At 31.4% G+C, this 18,210-nt stretch overlaps 1 protein-coding gene across 5 annotated transcripts in view; it reads right to left on the reverse strand.

The window, feature by feature from the left end:
* The window catches only part of Ppp1r12a (protein phosphatase 1 regulatory subunit 12A), a 144,310-nt gene that overhangs the window by 43,504 nt on the left and 82,596 nt on the right, over window positions 1–18,210 (reverse strand). For all 5 annotated transcript variants that reach the window (XM_063255196.1, XM_003475941.5, XM_023567697.2 and 2 more), the window contains exons 5-9: window positions 13,983–14,127; window positions 8,420–8,494; window positions 7,422–7,510; window positions 7,118–7,275; window positions 3,440–3,564 (exon numbers count right to left, since the gene is read on the reverse strand). In XM_063255196.1, coding sequence (XP_063111266.1) covers window positions 3,440–3,564; window positions 7,118–7,275; window positions 7,422–7,510; window positions 8,420–8,494; window positions 13,983–14,127 — 592 coding nt within the window. The remainder of the gene's footprint in view (window positions 1–3,439; window positions 3,565–7,117; window positions 7,276–7,421; window positions 7,511–8,419; window positions 8,495–13,982; window positions 14,128–18,210) is intronic.

Here is an 18,210-nt window from a genome sequence, read left to right on the forward strand (position 1 = left end):
TATCTACATTTCCTCCTCTCCTGTATAAGCCCATGGCTACTGGTTTATATCAATGAATTTTTAAAAGGCCTTTTCCCAGTCAGGCCCTCATCTTAAAGTATACCTGCATACCACTGCCAGAGTAACATTTTATAAAAAACACTTTTCTCATGACATTATTCAAGTATTTTCTATGGTTCTCTACTATGTATCAAATAGATTATTAAAAAGTCACCCTAGATATAAAAATATTCTGTAATTTTACTGATTTTTGTTTTACTTGTATACATGTATCTTGTAAATCAAATGCAACAAGTTTTTTCCACCAAATATTATTACTGCTTGCTCATATTATTTCTCTTCTCTTCCTTAAAACAAATTACACAAACCCTTTTCTCTTAACTGAAGTACTACTATCTATCAATTGTTCAAAGTCTACCTCAAGTGCTCGGTTCCTGTAACTGCAAATCAAATGCAATTTTCCAATTATATCATGTTATATATGAACTATCACTGGTATATTTCATATACCCACAGCACACGGCTGTGTTCTACTAAATTATTGTTCAGATTATTAAATTGGATTCAATCTTTCAGGACACAATTCTAAAATTTCTACAACTCAGTAAAAAAAGCTTAATTTAGACTTCATTGGAAGGTATACCCATACGACAGCATTTGTGATCCGTTTACAGATCCTAACACTTACTTTAATGAGACTGATATCAACTTATTGGTAGATAACAATTTAAAGCATAAACTCAAACTAAGCTTTTATGTAACATCTTCACAAATTATAAGCCTGTTATCACTGATAAAGCAAAAGTACTTTTAGTTCAAAACTTAACTTAAAAAATCATTTAAAACAAATTAATATATTTTTTGCTGTAGTTACCTTGTATTATTAATTAGAAAACAAGTGACATTTAACACAAGCATTTTCTGTGCTTCCTTCTTAATGATTTCCTTTCCAAGAGCAAATATACATACAAACACAGTGACAGTTGGTTCACAAATGCTTTTGTTTGCAAACTCTGCATCAGGTGACCAACACAACCACATTCATCTTTCCCATACAAACACAAACAGAGCCATCTTTCTTAGAACTGTAGAAAACATTAAGTTCATGAACAAGATACCATTGTATACAATTTATTCACTGGTGGAGGAACTTGGGATAACTGTAAATATCAATAGCAGAGTAGTGACTGGGAATCTAAAATTAGAATTATTTAACTGCAAAATCATGATGCATTTACAAATTAACAATTCAGTTAAAGAAATCTGTAACTATTAATTTTCTAAAGATACAGTCAAAATCTACATCAAACTTAAAAACATTAAACTGCTAAATTAAAATAGATAAAAGAATTTAAGTATCAATGCATATAAAAACAAATTTTAAAAGTTACATAATAAATGGTAAGACTCCCTCAACTATTAAAAACAATACAAATGTTTAGTAAATCATGGCTTTACTGTTTTGAATAAAATTTGGGTACAAAACCTGAGGAACCAAGAATGAAACAATATAATCTTAAATTATGATGCTTGAAATTGAGAATAAGATGAAGTTGCTAAATATGCGAATTACTGAAACAAATGTTTCTCATTCAGTTTAATTACAGATTAAATCAAAAGTGATTCTGAGTAAGAATCTTTTATTCTGAAGATATTATTGTCCTATTAAGCTAATACAAGTATGAAGTATTTACTTTCAGTTAGGACCCTAGGCATAAATGGAAAAGTAAACTGACATAAATCTGGGGCTATGCTTGAAGAAAAGAAAAAAAGAAACATCCAGTTTCTTGCTTAGTTATACCAGTGACAGAACTCTGGGAATCTGTGATAATTTTATGGTCATAATAGATAGTAAATCAAAAGAAATAAAAGATGTAGGCACAAATTTACTATTCACTGAAAAAGTACATGGGAGTCCCAGAACTAAATTTTACTTAGTTCAACATGGTTTACCTTAGTTCAATTTAACTTGGTAATGTATATTATAGCATTTTTAAAGCCAGTGTAATTATGATCATATAGTTCTAACTCATTAGTTCAAGGCACTCTCAGTTCTAGAATACAGGAAGGAAAAGAACTAACTAACTCATTCATGACAGTTTCTTGATATTTGAACTATGTACCAGTGAAACTCATGTATTTCTATTCTCCTTGCTAAAAGCTTTAGATGACTCTTAATGCCAACATAATAAGTTTTCTTAGGTTATTATTTTTTAAAAAGATCTATATTTTGACCTCTCTGAGGAAGACTAACAAGAAATAAAGTGGGGATCTAAAATCAGTTCTTAAGCTCATGCAGCTCAAATATGTCAGGCAACAAAGAAAGTGTAGAGGTTTGGATATGACAACTAAACACAAATTGTAGTCCCTGAATGGATCTTTAATTTGAAAGATAAGCAGAAAGGAAAGATCTTAGAAAGAGCACAAGTGAGAAAAACACAGATAACATTATTGTATTACATTAAATTTCCTAAGTCTTGATCATTTTACTGTGGGAATGAAGGATGATGCCTTTATATGCAGGAATTAGTACTAACATATTTAGGGAGACTATTTTATGATGAAAAGACTATAAAAATTCTTAAATGTTTGGGAAAAAAAAGTTTGTGTGTACAGGGAGGGATGAATAGGTTCATTAAAGATCAATAAGAGATGGTGAGAAGAAATCTTTATAAGGAAACTAGTGGGTTAAAAATCTATAAAATCCTTAATATTTGATATGGATTAAAAGAAGGACAGGATCCAGAGTAGCAAGGAAATGGGCTGCTTTTAAGAAGAGTAACACAACAGATTGCAACACTGTTCTGGTGAAGAACAGAGGCAGGGAAAAGCAAGAAATGTGAAATGAACATTTTGGGACCCACTTAATCTTTGGCTAGCATTTCAACCAACTTTTACAATAGTTATTTCTGTTTGTTTTGTGACAGATAAGGAAGATAACATGCTCAAGGTCCTAACAACTAAGAAAAGGTGGAGACAGAATTGATGTGTGGTTTGTTCTTGCTGGCACTATAAATGGCATTCCTACCACTTTAAACTATGATTTAGAAAATCATTAAATTGTGGTAGCATTTTTTTGTCTTACTGATGTGTGAAATTATCAAAATACACATCCATTTAACATAAAACTTGAGTTTCTCAAAATAAATGTTCAGTACAAGTAAAAACTACCATGATAACTCGTTTTAATACTGCGAACATTTTATCTTATACCATTTTAACAATTTTAACATTTTTAAAGTATCAAATATAATATTAACTGTTACTTGCCTTGCAAAGGAAAATGTAAGACTACAGCATAGTTCACAATACCAAATGAGAAACAGAAATACAATGTATTTTTGAAAAAACTATAAAAATTCAGAATTGTTTTAACAAGTTAGTCCAAGTGATACTTAAAATAGTACACACAGTTTTAGCAAACAAAACTTTGGCTTACCTTTTTAACAGGTGATGTAGGCGTTGCCTGACTGGATGATAGAGTAGGTGTTGTCACAGCTACAGGAGCTGCTTGTGTATTAGAAGTGTTGGCATGAGTTACAGAAGCCATGGGTTTTGTCTTATCTATTAAAGATAAAAAATTAAGAGTCAAGGTTTTAGGGGCTGGGGATTTAGCTCAGTGGCATAAGCGCTTGCCTTGCGAGCAGGCAGTCGTGAGTTCGATCCCCGGTACCGATAAAAAGGAAAAAGACAAAAAAAAAAAAAAAAAAAAGAGTCAAGGTTTTATAGGGATTTAGTTTCAATGACTATCTTTTCCTTTTACAATTCCTTTTTCACGAATAGCTTTTTAAAGAAGTTTTTAGAAACATTTCCATATGTATGATGAAGTAAAAAAATAGTAAAAATAATATGAAAGAAATATAATGACACTTTTGAGAATTAAAAAGCACAATTTGAACCTGAGTTTTGTATTTTTAAGATTGAGAAAAAAATTTTTTTTTGGTACCAGGGACTAAACTCATGACCTTGTGCTTATCAGGAAAGTGCTTAAGCTGCTGAGCTAAATCCCTAGTCTGAGACTTAGGAAACCTTTAAGTAAAAATCTGAATTTATAAAAGCAATGTAACTAAAAATATTACAATAGCTGCGCAACCTTCTAATGAATAAACAACTACTGATGATCTAAAATTGATTACTCTTTATTTTAAAAAGCTAAAAATATTTTTGTAAATAATCATCTTATATTTATGTCAAACAATATATTCATGTTAAATGTCTCCAACACGCCTTTTCACTTGTAAAAGATCTAAAGTCAAATGGGCATAATATTGTCTTTAGGTAACCGAAGAATGTCACACAACAAATATTCTTTGCCTCTGCATTTCAAATACTGTCCTACACACTGGACATGTATTAGCTACTGAAAATGTCTTAACTAAATGGCACTTACAGTCTAGAACTTCTTCTAGATGGAGATATATTAAACAAGATAGACTCTATGCACCACCATTTTAGCTGATTAAGTGAGCATTATTTTGTTGAAGCCCTTCAATTTGATTTTAATGTAGGAAAAAACTGTAAATTCAATTGTAAAAGCAAAAACGTCTCCCGTTTCTCACTGTCTCATCTCAAATTTATAAATCATTTGGGAGACAATTAAGAAACAAGAAACTTTTAACTGAGTTCCAATTTTCATCTAGCTGATGAGAAAAAAAAAAAAAAAAAAAAAAAAACAAAAAACCACTGAAGAAAAACTGTTTTGCTAAGTAACTTAAGGGAAAATTCAGCAAAATAGTTCTTTTATGTTGAATAGTTTCCCAAGGAAGTAACTTCACAAAAAGTACAAAAAAGAAATTATTTAGAAATTGTCAGATCAAGCTTTAGGGTCTACAGGGAAATGGCTGCTTTCATGAGCTTGCCAAATAAAGTATGATAAATCTTGGTTGATATTAAAGAATGAGAGAGAAGAAACCACACAGCAATTACACAAGTTAATACTTGAGATGGGAGTCAAATTTCTTGGCACAACCAACCACCAGGAACAGGAAGAACAAAACTATCACAGTATAATGCTTCAATGAACATTTCAAGTTAGCTCAATGAGATGGTGACTGCTGTGCTTATATTCCAAAAGGAATATAATGTAATTTAAAATATTTATAGAAGCATTATTTGTAGCTATAGAATCAAAAATTTATAAAGAATTATCCAGATCACATAGTCCAATTATTCTCATTTTAGAATTACTACAAATATTTTATTTTATTTTATTTTTTGCTTTTTCATTTTTATCGGTATCGGGGATTGAACTCACGATCGCCTGCTTGCAAGGCAGGTGCTTATGCCGCTGAGCTAAATCCCCAGCCCCTCTACAAATACTTTAACTACAAGTTTGGTACAAACTAGCCTAAGATTAGTCTTTTGATTGTTTTAAATAGCTCCTTTGTACCTAACTCTGGTGAATACACTGAATAATAAGTAGATGGATCGATTAAGAAAATGACAATGAAAATCAGAAATCTCTGAAAGAAATGCTTCCAAGCTCTTGAATTCTATCACATAATTAGATTTGATGTAAGAGTCAGAAGATCTGAATGCTGACCTAACTCTTCAGGACACACAGACATACAGGTTGATGCTCATGTAGTTTTCTAATCATATACAGACAGTACTTTACTATACTGTGGGAGCCAAGGTACATCAGCAAGGCGATTCAATACATAAAAATAACTGCTAAATTCTTGCAAAAGCATGAGTCTATTTTATAGCAATAGCACATTTGACTTTCTAGTTTTTGTAAAATGTACAAAATAATAATATAACTTTAAGTGAAGTAACAATAGGTAAGTATGTATATTGATAATATTTATATGCTATTATCCTGATTTCAGAGATAAGAAACGAGATTAAAGTAAGCCAGGTGTAGGGGCTGGGGATTTAGCTCAGCAGCGTAAGTGCCTGCCTTGTAAGCAGGCAGTCATGAGTTCAATCCCCGGTATCAATTAAAAAAAAAAAAAAAAAAAAAGTAAATGTTATTTGACAAAAACAGTGTGGTAAACAAAAGCTACAAAAACATGTGGGGCAGAGGAAAAAGACAGGGAAACAATATTCTTAATAGTAAAAAAGAAATGAATAAGTTATTATAATAGCATTATAAAACTATGAAAACTGAAAATTTGTACAGCCCATGATTAATGGACTCAATTTTTAAGTTCATAAGAATCTCTTACAAATTACACAAGGAAGCATAATTGCTGCATTATTTAAAAACAACAAAAAACTGAGTATAAGGTAAATGTTAATCAGAAGGGAAATAGATACATTTTTTGGAATGTTACTCAACAGTTAATGGGATCAAAATGTAGATAGACAAAGGTACAGATTTATGGACATATCAAAAAGAGATGCATAAAATTCCTAGCGTAAAATAAACCACACCAGTATTATAATTGCTATGCATTACTTATGAATAAATATATATGGATTAGAAACACGAACTAGGGTAGAGAAAAAATCATGGTAATAATTGCCTTTAGGAAGGAAGGAAAAGGAGTGCAGATTAAGGCTCTGGGTAAAGGAGGCAATTGTAATATTTTATTTTTTTATTCATTCAGTTTTTAATATTAAGGATTGAACCCAGGGACACTGCAAAAGAAAATTTTGAAGTATGATTAAATATTAACAGCTATTAAGTCTCAACTCTCAGTAGCTAAAATGTGAGTGTTTATTACACCTTCCCCAAAACAAAGTAAATTTCCTGATACCCTCACAAGAAAGTCTTGTGATTAATTCTCACTTTATTATTTCTTAGGGAGTTTGGGATGCTGCTGGAATTATCTTCCTGGACTTTTGGGTCTCAGAAAACAGCAGGAGCATTTTTGAACTGTTAGGAACCTAATCAGACCCTATCTGTACCATTCTAAGGGAGTTTAAAAAGCCTCAGCACCTTCTTCCAAAAATCACAAAATCACAGAGATGAACAAGGGCCTATAGAAAATTAAGGATAAAACTCAAAACTATATATTACTTTCTAATGTTTCCTGAAAGGTAACTACTGGTTTGGCAAGTATTAAAAAAGTAATAAATCCATCTGAAAATCTTAAAAATTAAGCTTGTTCATGTTTTACTTCACATTGCAACAAATTCAGTAAAAATCCACTTATTCTTCAAATTCTACCTGTTTCAGCCTCTGATTCTGAGTCATCTTCCTCATCTTCTTCACTGGAACAGCTAGATTCATCTTTCTTCCCTTCTTCTTCTTCATCAACTTTTTCTTGTTCCAGAGATTCAATACGGGATGCATTTTTCTCTGGCTCAATAATCAATGTTTCTTTGCTGTGAAAGGAACATGGTTTTCAAATGATTATAAACACAAAAGCTTAAAATACATTGGATTTCCCCCCAAATCAACAATAACCATGCTTGTGATCAATTATGACAATGTATTCATAACTTAAAACCACTTTTTATAGTTTACTTACTTTTTAAAGGTCTTTTGTGACTGGTTATTGTCCATATTTGCTGTTGATTCAATTAATGGAGATTTCTTATCTCGTTTTTCGCTATGGAGCTTTATACAAAGTTATGCAAAGAAAAAATAAAGAAAAAATAAGAATATTATTAAGATAATATCATGTGAAATATAGTTTAAAATAGTGTTTCAAATGCTAAGCAAAAACAAAATAAAGAAATAAAAGATTTTTAAGTTTTCTATAAAGGAAAGAGGGCTTGAGTAAAAAGAGTAGCACTATACAATTAGAATTCCAAGCAGGGCTAAGTTTGATTTTTCAGATCCCTTAACTTTAGTTCATTCACCAAAATGGCCAACATGCACTAATTACTTAGGATAGGCAGCAGCATTTTACTTAGAAGTCTAGTTTCCTAGTAACACAACTCCTTATTTATGTGGCCTGCTTTTAGAAATCTGAGATTATACAGACTTTAATTCTGCAATGAACTTCATCTGGGAATTAGAAGAACATGTTATTGTCAAGAACATACAAGGCCAGGTGTGGTGGCCTGTAATCCCAGCACTTGGGAGGCTGAGGCACAAAGACTGCCATGAGTTCAAGACCTGTCTGGGTCACACAGAGTTCAAGGTCAGGCTGAACTACATAGTAAGACCCTGTCACAAAAACAAACAAACAAAACCTCACATACAGATTATTTAAATATTCATTTTGTGAAGGGGAGGAAATAGAAGCAGAGATAAACAATATAAAAGATTATCGCCACCATTTTTTTCACTGCTATTTAGTGTGATTAACAGGCATCAATTAAAATAAAAAAGTAGAAAACATCACAAGAGGTTTTTTTAAACTAAAATTTAAAGATATTACAAGAATTTGTTTATTTTTTTTTTGGTACCAGGGACTGAATTCATTACCTCGTGCTTGCCAGTTAGGCCCTGTACTGCTGAGCTAAATCCCTGTCAAGAAATTGTTTCTAAAAGTAATTTTTACACAGTTGTTAAACATACCAGATTTTGTTTTTTTTGTAACTCTTCTAAATATCCTAAAATATCTTCATCTGCTACATCAAAGGCTGTTTGGCCCTAGGCAAGAAACAAAAGGGGAAGTGACAGTAAAACAGTGAAATTACAAAAGGCCTTTGGTAATTCTATGTAATGATATAGAAATAATTTTCTTGTTAACTGACATAACACATAACTCAAGAGAAATGTAAAAAAAATCCATGCAAGAAATCACTGTATCTACTTTTTATTAATAGCTTAATTAAGATGCAATCCATATACCATACATATCCATTTACAGCATATGATTCAATGCTGTTTTAAATATACTCATAAATTATACAACCAGCTTCATAATCAACTTTACATTTTCATCACCCCCCTGAAAAGGAATATTGCTTTTTCTTCCATTTTCGCATTACCCTCAACTCATGGTAACCAATAATCTATTCTATGGATTAGGCTTATCCTGGAAATCACAAATCAGTGGAATCTTGCATATATGCTCATTTGTGACAGTATTCTTTCACTTCACATATTTTCACGGTTGGTCCACATAACGGTATGTATCACCATTTTACTGCTTTTCATTGACAAGATTCCATTGCCTGATACACAAATTTCACTAATATAATCATCAGATGAATATTTGCTTTTTGCCTATACTCGAATAATGCTGCTATAAGCACTGATGTACAAGATTTTTGCAAAACATGTTCATTTTCTTAGCTGTACTGCTAGTAGTAGAATCATTCTGGTAACTATAGTTTTAACCTTTTGAGGCTTTTTGATACCTTCCTTGAACTTTATTCATTACCTCATTTACAGAGTAAAAATACATTTCTAAACTGCTTGATGTTCATCTAGCCATAAGGATTGCTTAGTTTCAAAAATTAGTCCACATGAACATTTGTCAAACAATTTGTATTCATTGTGGAAAAGAAAACTGCAAAGAGCTGTTGACTTTCCTGCTAGAAACACTTTCCAACAGGAATTAAGGGGCAATCTGTTCTTCCCTACCCAAATCAAGATGAAAAGTATTAAATATATTAAAAACAAAAATTCCTTAAGAAAAGATGTTATGAAAGAGCTCAGAGATTTAAGATGTCTTTTAAACTAATAATATATCAATTTCAGTTCTGCTATATGACATTCTTTTTATAATTAGTTCTGAAATGTTATAGGTGCTATACTCATAGCATAAATGGTAATTAAGATCATGTTATCATATGAAATAACTCACTGATCCTAATCTCCTCCCTCATTTTCTATGTCTCTCCACCCTGGACCTTTGCACCAACTTTCTCTCTAGCCATGTAGGTCTCGGTTGGGCCTGAACTTGATAACTTCCTGCCCCTACCTCCCAGAATGCTGGCTTTTAAGTTTTATTTCATATGTTTCTCAATCATTAAGAATGAAATACCCACCTTGAAAAATATTTTCAATTGTAATAAAATTTTTGTGACACTTAAATGCAATTTATGGAGTTATTTTAATGATCAAGGAATTTCCCTGTTTAAAAATAAGAAATCGGGCCACCAAATGAACCTTTCATTTTTTTTTTCCCTTCATGAGTAACTCTACTTTATAAACAGCTGAACAGGGAATAAGAACAAGTAAAATGCAGGCTATAAACATAATAATCTCCAACTTTAAAAAAGTACACCCATCACCTTAACAACTTAATCATGCTCTTTAATCTATATTACATTATGAAGTAAACAATTGTGAAATGATGAGCATAACTTCTTTTTTTTGGTACCAGGAATTGAATTCACGACCTGCACTTGCCAGGCAGGTGCTGTGCCACTGAGCTACATGCCAGTCTCACAATACTTCTTATACCATAAGGTTCCTATGTCTTATAAAGGAGTATAAGTGTAGTGAGATATGTCCAAAGTAAACAAGAAGCAATTAAGGACACAATGCTTAAGTGTGAGAAAATAAGAACTATATCAATTATGAGACTTATCTTAAATGAAAAATCTAAACAAAATAGGCTGCTTTAAAAAAAAAAATCAGTCCAGTATATCTACAAGTTACCAGGACCACATACACACTACAGTCACTGCTTAAACTGAACTTCGTAATCTCTTTGTTTTCTTTGCTCACTTACTATAAATGCATTGTTTTTGTAGATATGCTCTTTCTTCATCTTTACAACCACCAGTGAAGTAGCCTGGGATGTGAATTATTATGATTCCCATTGTACAGATGAGAAAACTCAACCTCTGAGTGCTGGATATTTGCCCAAGTCATGAATAATGAAGGGAAGTCTACTGTTTTAGTTACCTCCATTTTGTCTTTATAGTAAATACATTCAAGTCATCACATAATTAGGATAAAAAAGAAATACTTGTGCCTGTTGTTAGTAGCAAACAGCTTTGTTATTTACATCTTTAAATGACATAAAGATGTCATTTATATGTTTATAAGCTAGCTATCAAGCTGAAAACTTGTCTAATTATTAATGCACTGAAAGAAATATTAATTAAAAAGCAGTCTAGCTAATATTTAAAATGGGAGAATACTTAGATACATTCTAGTAAAAAAACAGCTTTAGTAATTTAAGTAGGCAAAAAAAATCTTTATACCTAAAATCAGTATCACATAATTTGTAGCAGTTAAAATGATAGCAAATGTGTTGTACAGTTTAAAGTAAGTTAAATAAGATGGAAACATCTAAATACTTACTTTCAGAACATTTTCCTATTTGTAATGTAGAAAGAACTGCAGGTTTTATATAGGATTTATTATATTTTCTACATTACATATTATTTTCCAAAATCAAATCTATTACTAATGACCTCGTCTAATTTCTAATGGCACCTTATGTGTATTTTTTTGATATTTTAAAAATAAACTTAGTAAAACTTTTTCATCTACATTTTATACCTTTAATTGGTATAAAATATAAAGATACAAGATAAATTCATATAGCCAGGTTTACAAATTAGGACAAAGTGATTTGTTCTATTTAAACACTGCTTTACAAAGTAGTCAGTGAAAACATAAGATAGCCTAATGCACAAAGATACAGTTATTTGTCAAAATTCAAAAAATCAGTAGAAACTAAAAAATCTTCCATTATTATACAAGTTCTTAGGGAAAAAAATGAAGAGTTTTATTTGGAGACACTTAAGGCACAAAGGCTTTTAAAATGCTATGTACACTGTATTGCTCCTCAAAAATCAAAATTGCTTTTAAAGTACTGATTTAAAAAAAAAAATTTTGTGTAAGTTTAAAATCGTATTTTTATAAAAATAAGCATCTGAAAATGCAAAACATTAAAAAATTAAGAAATTTGCAGAGGAACTTAGCAGAGTTTTTTTCTTTTTTAAAAAAGAACCAGTCAATTATTGAAGCTTTAAAAATTACTCAAGTTCTCTAAACATGTTCCTGAATATGAAAAATACAACTTCACAGCACTGCTGAAAGGAACACATTAGATAATATACATGAAAACAAAGGCTAAGTAATACAAAAACTATGAAGCACAATTATTTCAATACTGTGTGAAGTTCAACTGAAATGATAGAATAAAGAAGAAACATTAAAATTTAAGGTGTAATCAAGATGAAGAGTGGTGGTTCATGCCTGTAATCCCAGCACTCTGAGAAGCAGAGGCAGGCACATCACAGGTTTGACTCCAGCATGAGCAATTTAGTGAGACCGTGTATGGGGGGAGGGGAATATATAGACAAAGGGATCAATTATAAAATAAAATTATTTTATTTTTACTCTTTCAGTGTATAACTATGATGAACTTTTAAGAATCAGGATTTTTTTTTTAATATACACCCTGTTATGTATGTTTCACTAGATTACTAATTCAGTCAGGGAAACATTAACATGATTAAATTTTCCTTTTTGGAAAATGATTTTATTTAATAACATCATTTTCGTGCTCCTATCTGGAAGCAAACATGTATTAATAAATGAATTGATTATTAGAACAGGGAAAGCCTTTTGAGTTACAGGGAAAGAGACTAGAACGCAAATTAGAGTTCAGAAAGTAATAGGGATCCAGTAATTTCTTTAGAAAAATCCTAACTCAGGGACAATTTTCATATGAAAACAGAGAAAACATGAGTTATCATAAGGCTAAAACTACCTGGTCTTTTACTCAAAAAATGAAAGTGTCAACATTTGTCTTCTAATGCTAATGATAAAACAGAAAACTATTATAATCAAAAACAAAAAAAAAATTTTCACTGAAAATTCAGACTGAAACTCGTGTGTGTGTGTGTGTGTGTGTGTGTGTGTGTGTGTATATATATGCAACTACAGATCTCTACTTTTGGATGAATCATTTTCAAAAATTTTGATTTTTTTGAAGCTTTTCACTACTTCCTATGATTTTTACCTGTGTTTTTATGTAAATTTTAAAATCAGTTACTGAAATATATATTGAAAGGAGTTCAAAGGGCTTCTTTATGTCTTCATGTCAGCACCTAAAACATAAATCTAGCCTCAATCACCAACCATTTATGTATGGGCAAATCTTAGGCATACTGTATGTCACTGCAGGTCCCCATTAGAAACTACAGAGCAACTAACACTAATACTCATATTAATGTATACAACAGAATTAAATGGCCCTGTTTTAAATAAAGATAATTTTATGAACCTCTGTTAAGTGATTTACTATATTACTCTATGTAAAATCAGTGTATTTGACACATTCTATGGAAGTTAATGGGTAATTAAGTTCACTAGAGAACACTAATGTTGGGAGCAGATGCAGTAAGCTTACTACTTATTTACTAACATGGAGTGGGAAGTGGCTGGCAATAATACTATTTTTTGTGAAATTGATATTTGAAAGGTAGCAGGAGAATAACCTAATCTAATAAGAAAACTTGATAACTTCAATATTTTCATGATTTTTAGAAAAACACTATTCAAACATCTGCTTTTCCCTCCCCTTTACTTGTGTGATATGAAGTAAATTACCATAAAACTCAACTCGATTCACTGTCAGTGTTACTTAACCACTATAAGGATACTAATATGACTACCAGCTAAAGTTAATTTGAAATACTATATGTGCTGCAATTCAAAGTAATGGCAGAAAATATTTATATAGAACTGCAAATTTTCTTGTGAATCCTGAAAAATACAGTATCAATGCAATATTCAAATGTTTTCTAGATGCATGATATCATTATTAAAGGAATAATACTTCTTTCTTTGCAGGACAAAGAACCATTCCATTTGGGAGACAAAAAGATTTTAATCATTAATAAATGATGGATAAAATGTTGTTTTATACAGATAATAAAAAATACAATTATGTAACTGACATTCTTGTACTCTTGAGACAAATTTCATTTCTATATTTTAAATACATTTTCAAAAGTCTTTTGGGGGCCAGCCCAACCCACTGCCATCCCCTATCATCCATGAGTTCTTGGTCTCCACCAAGCACAGGTAGTTGTTGTGTGCCTGCCTTTGTGACTCAGTGGTTTTGTGAGGAGCAGTGTATGATTTTTTGCCTCAGAAACTACACTCACCAGTGTAACAGACCAATAAATAGCACTTTGCATTGAAAAAAAAGAAGGCCTACCACTTTGTTGACCATCTCCATATCACATAGATTGTCCACTAAAATTCGGCATGCTTCTTCTTTACCCCAATGAGCTGCAGCATGAAGAGGTGTCCAGCCATCATAATCTTTAATATTCACATCATAGCCTGCCTGTATCAAAAGTCTGAAGAAATTTAGAGTGAATTAGATAATTATTAAAGTCTAGAATTCACAAATATGATTAATAGCTTTCTACCATGCAATTTATCCAAAATTTGCAAGATAGTTCTTTTTAGAGTTCCCTTACCCTCTAGGAAATTAAGCAGGACAAACAGAAAGTAACTTTCAGGAAAATGCAAGAGGATCTTAAGTCACTGCCACAAAAAGGCAATTTTACTTTATTTCCATTGACCACTAAAAACAGTTTGTAACACAGATTAATTCTTGTTAGTATCACTTGTAAGTGAAATTTTCAGAGAAAATAATTTTTTAATATAAGTTCAAAAACTGAATGATTAAATTGCATATAAAATTGATGTGCTTCAGGAACTACCTTTTGGCATCCATGTGATGGGCTACATGTGTTCTAAAAAACATACTGGAACCAAACTTGTAATTTTTTGTTGCCTTGTAGTTGAAGAGTTAGTTCATGAAAGCTTTCATGAACTATGATGATCTTCCATGACAAATTAAAAAACAAAACCAAAAAACCAAGAGAATGTGAATCTTAGAAACAAATAAAGCAAAATACATATTCCAATGGATTGAGTTTATTTTTCTGCGGGAGTAAAAAAGCAGATATTCCAATCATCAGCAAGCTAGCTAACAGTAATAAATTTTAAATAAAATGCAGAGCGGCATAAATATATGTTAGTATGCCCTTTTAACTACATAATGCCATAAACCTTTATTTAGAAAATATGTTCAAAGAGAGCAAGGAATGTGTCTGTAAGTTGCACAAAGCACAGCTCCACACACAGGCGAATGCTAAATACTTTACAATTCATGAAATCTAGTATATTTTTACCTTACTTTCCAAGAAGTTGAGCTTGAGAAGGGGCTTCTTTTTACCTACAGAAAGTGGTAGTGATAGCTAATATATAAACCCCTCTTTATTTTTAAGAAGTGATATCTACTTCCTAACAATAATTGAAGCAGCTGTCTCCAATTCTGACTCCATAAGAAAACCATCTGAAGAACTTACTTAGGAAAAAAACAAAATTCTCCAGCTCCATCACATGTTGGGGCCCTATTAATCTGTATCTTAATGAAGTCCCCTTTGTGATTCTTGTATTACTGCCTCACACCCATCAACAAAGCAACATTTAAAAGCCATAATGTAAAGAAAAGGCTAACAGATAAAAGATTCAGAGTAAAGAAATACTTTTATTATTGTGTATATTATCATACATTGTATTGAGAGAGATAGAAATAATACTAGAATATAAAACAAGAAAAATATATCCCGTTAAACTATAATAATGTTAAATATATAAGCAACATAAAATTGTAAGAAATTGGGACTCTGTGTAGAGGCAAGAGACAACTAAGAAAGTAGATTACCGTTCAACAAACATGATTCTCTATATAAACCAAGCACAACAGTACATTTTTGAGAAACAAAGGAAAAAACTAACAGAACCTATATTCAAGGAGCCTATAATGGAAGATAAAAAAAATCAAGAAAAACAACAAATCAACCTTCAAGGACAGTTCTGTGATGGAAATGAAGGCTAGATCTGAAAATCATCAAAATAAAGTTAAAAAGAATTATGTATTTTGGGGGAGTGATTACATTTTGCCTAGACTCCTTCCATTCAGTTATGCATTTATGTCAACCATACAAACACACATGTACAAAAAAATATAAAGGCAGGACAGTCTTCTACTACAAAACATTTCAGAGCTTCTCCTCTCTGTGGATAATATTATTATTAATTTTGAGTAACTCCTTATTGAATTTCATGTTCAAATACAGTTTTTAAACTTAAAAACAAAAACTAATAATATGCACTCCTATCATTCATTTTGACATTTCATAATATGCTCCAGTGTACTTTCCATAACAATGTTAAAGGAGACTCTCATTCATGTTTTAATTACTGTGGAACATTCCAGTGAAAGGGTATATTACGCTTTATTAAACCATTTTGCTTCTATTATAATAATGCTATTACCAAATTCGTTTTCCTATAGAGGTAAGCATATCTGTAAAAAGTCAAAGGCATAATTGCTGAGCTAGACTATTTGACAGAATTTTCTCAATTGTCACTTATATCTCCACCAATATGTAAAAGTTCCTTTTCTCCTACACTTTACCACAGAGTAGGCCAAATGTTTGATGTTCACAATATGATTTAAAAATGGCAACATACTGTAGCTATTTTTGTATTTAATTATGAATGATGTGGATTTTTTCCCATATTTTTAACACACTTCAAGTTTGTGAAAGGATCAAATTAAATCTGCCTCCAAGTTAAAGAGATGACAGTTAAGTCACAAGACAAAAACAAGAGTAGGTTCAGAATTAAGACATCATGACAACTTTAAAGCTTAAAGCTTAAGCATGTATGTTTGATATAATGCATGTTTGAAGTACGATAGTGACAGCTTAGTTTAAAAGAACAGGTAGTGCGCCTAGATGATAAAATGTCTTATTTGCTAAGTTGAGAAGTTAAACATTTATCCTGATTCCTACTGAGAACATTAATAAAGGATTTTAAGAACTCTGATAAATTACAAAACTCTTCTAGAAGCATTATATAGAAACTCATTTCACAATGCAATCCATATCCATACGTTTACAGAAGAGTTTTAAACAATTCTTACCTCTACTATATGAAAACATTTTTTAAAAATTTTATTTAAAGAGAAAAAAAGCAAAACAAAGAGTAGAAATACAGAATTTAAAAAACACTAAGAAATCACTAGGTGATAAATTACATAATGTCGTCTTAGAAACAGTTGTTCAAGTAAAAACTTAAAAGCATATAAAGTGGACATTCAAACAGTGAGACTACAAACAGTTCAGCTCAATGATCCAATAAAAACTTAGTAATCTGGTTATCTATCTTATACACTTAAACATACATGCAGTTGTATTCTTTAGAGCACTTTCTTTTTTTTTTTTTTTTTGTTGGTACCAGGGATTGAACTCACAACCTCACATTTGCCAGGCAGGTCCTTATGCCACTGAGCTAAATCCCCAGCCCCTAGAGCACTTTCTTTTCTTCTTTTTTAACAATAGCAATTGTACACTTTGGGTTTTATTACTCCTACAGTTATTAGTTTTTATACTAGAGACGCAATGTGATATTTATAAATATGATTCTTATTTATTTTACGTATGAAGATAGTCTCAAGTTGCCTCCATTTATCTATGAAGGCCTCAAGATCATCCTTTTATATAGCTGAGTAATATTCCATTGTATAAAAATACATCTTTCTCATCCATTCTGCAGTGGATGGGCATTTTGGTTGTTTCCAAGATTTAACTATTACAAATTGTGCTGCTATAAACATGGGTGTACATATATCACTGTGACATGACCTTTTCAGTTTTTCTGGGAAAATATCCAGGAGGGCAATAGCTGGATTGAATGGAACTTCCAATCCTAGTCTTCTTAGAAATCTCCATATGATTTCCATAGTGACTGCACCAGTCTACTCTCACCAACAGTGGACAAGCATTCCTTTTGCCCTGTAGCCTCGCCAACATGTGTTATGAGTTGATTTCTTGATGGCAGCCATTCTTTCCAGAGTGAGATGAAATCTCAATGCTGTTTTAATTTGCATTTCTTGACCAGTGATGGTGAACATTTCTTCATGTATTCATTTGCCATTTGTGTATCTTCATGAGAAATGTGTGTTCATCTCAGATGCCCATTTTTGGAGAGGGTCTTTGCATTTGGGGGCTTGATGTTTTTCAATTCTTTATATGTTCTGGATATAAGTCCTTTGTCTGAGGCATTGCTGGCTATACTTCTCTTCCATTCTATGGGTTTTCCTTTTACTTTGTTGGTGATTTTTTTTTGAAGTGCAGAAACTTTTCAGTAATATGAGATCCCAGTTTTTGATTCTTTGAAGTGTTTCCTGTGCAGTTCACATTTTGTTCATAAATTCTCTGCCTACCCCTATATCTCCAAGATTTCTACCTACCTTGTCTTCCAGTAAATTTAGTGTTTGTTTTAATATTCAGATCTTTGATCCATTTAGATTTTAGTTTTGTGCATGGTAATAGGCATGGGTCTAGTTTTAGTCTTCAGCA

The sequence above is a fragment of the Cavia porcellus genome, unplaced genomic scaffold (assembly GCF_034190915.1).
Source record: "Cavia porcellus strain 051 isolate PalLab524CR breed Dunkin Hartley unplaced genomic scaffold, mCavPor4.1 scaffold_8, whole genome shotgun sequence".
NCBI classification, from domain to species: Eukaryota; Metazoa; Chordata; class Mammalia; order Rodentia; family Caviidae; genus Cavia; species Cavia porcellus.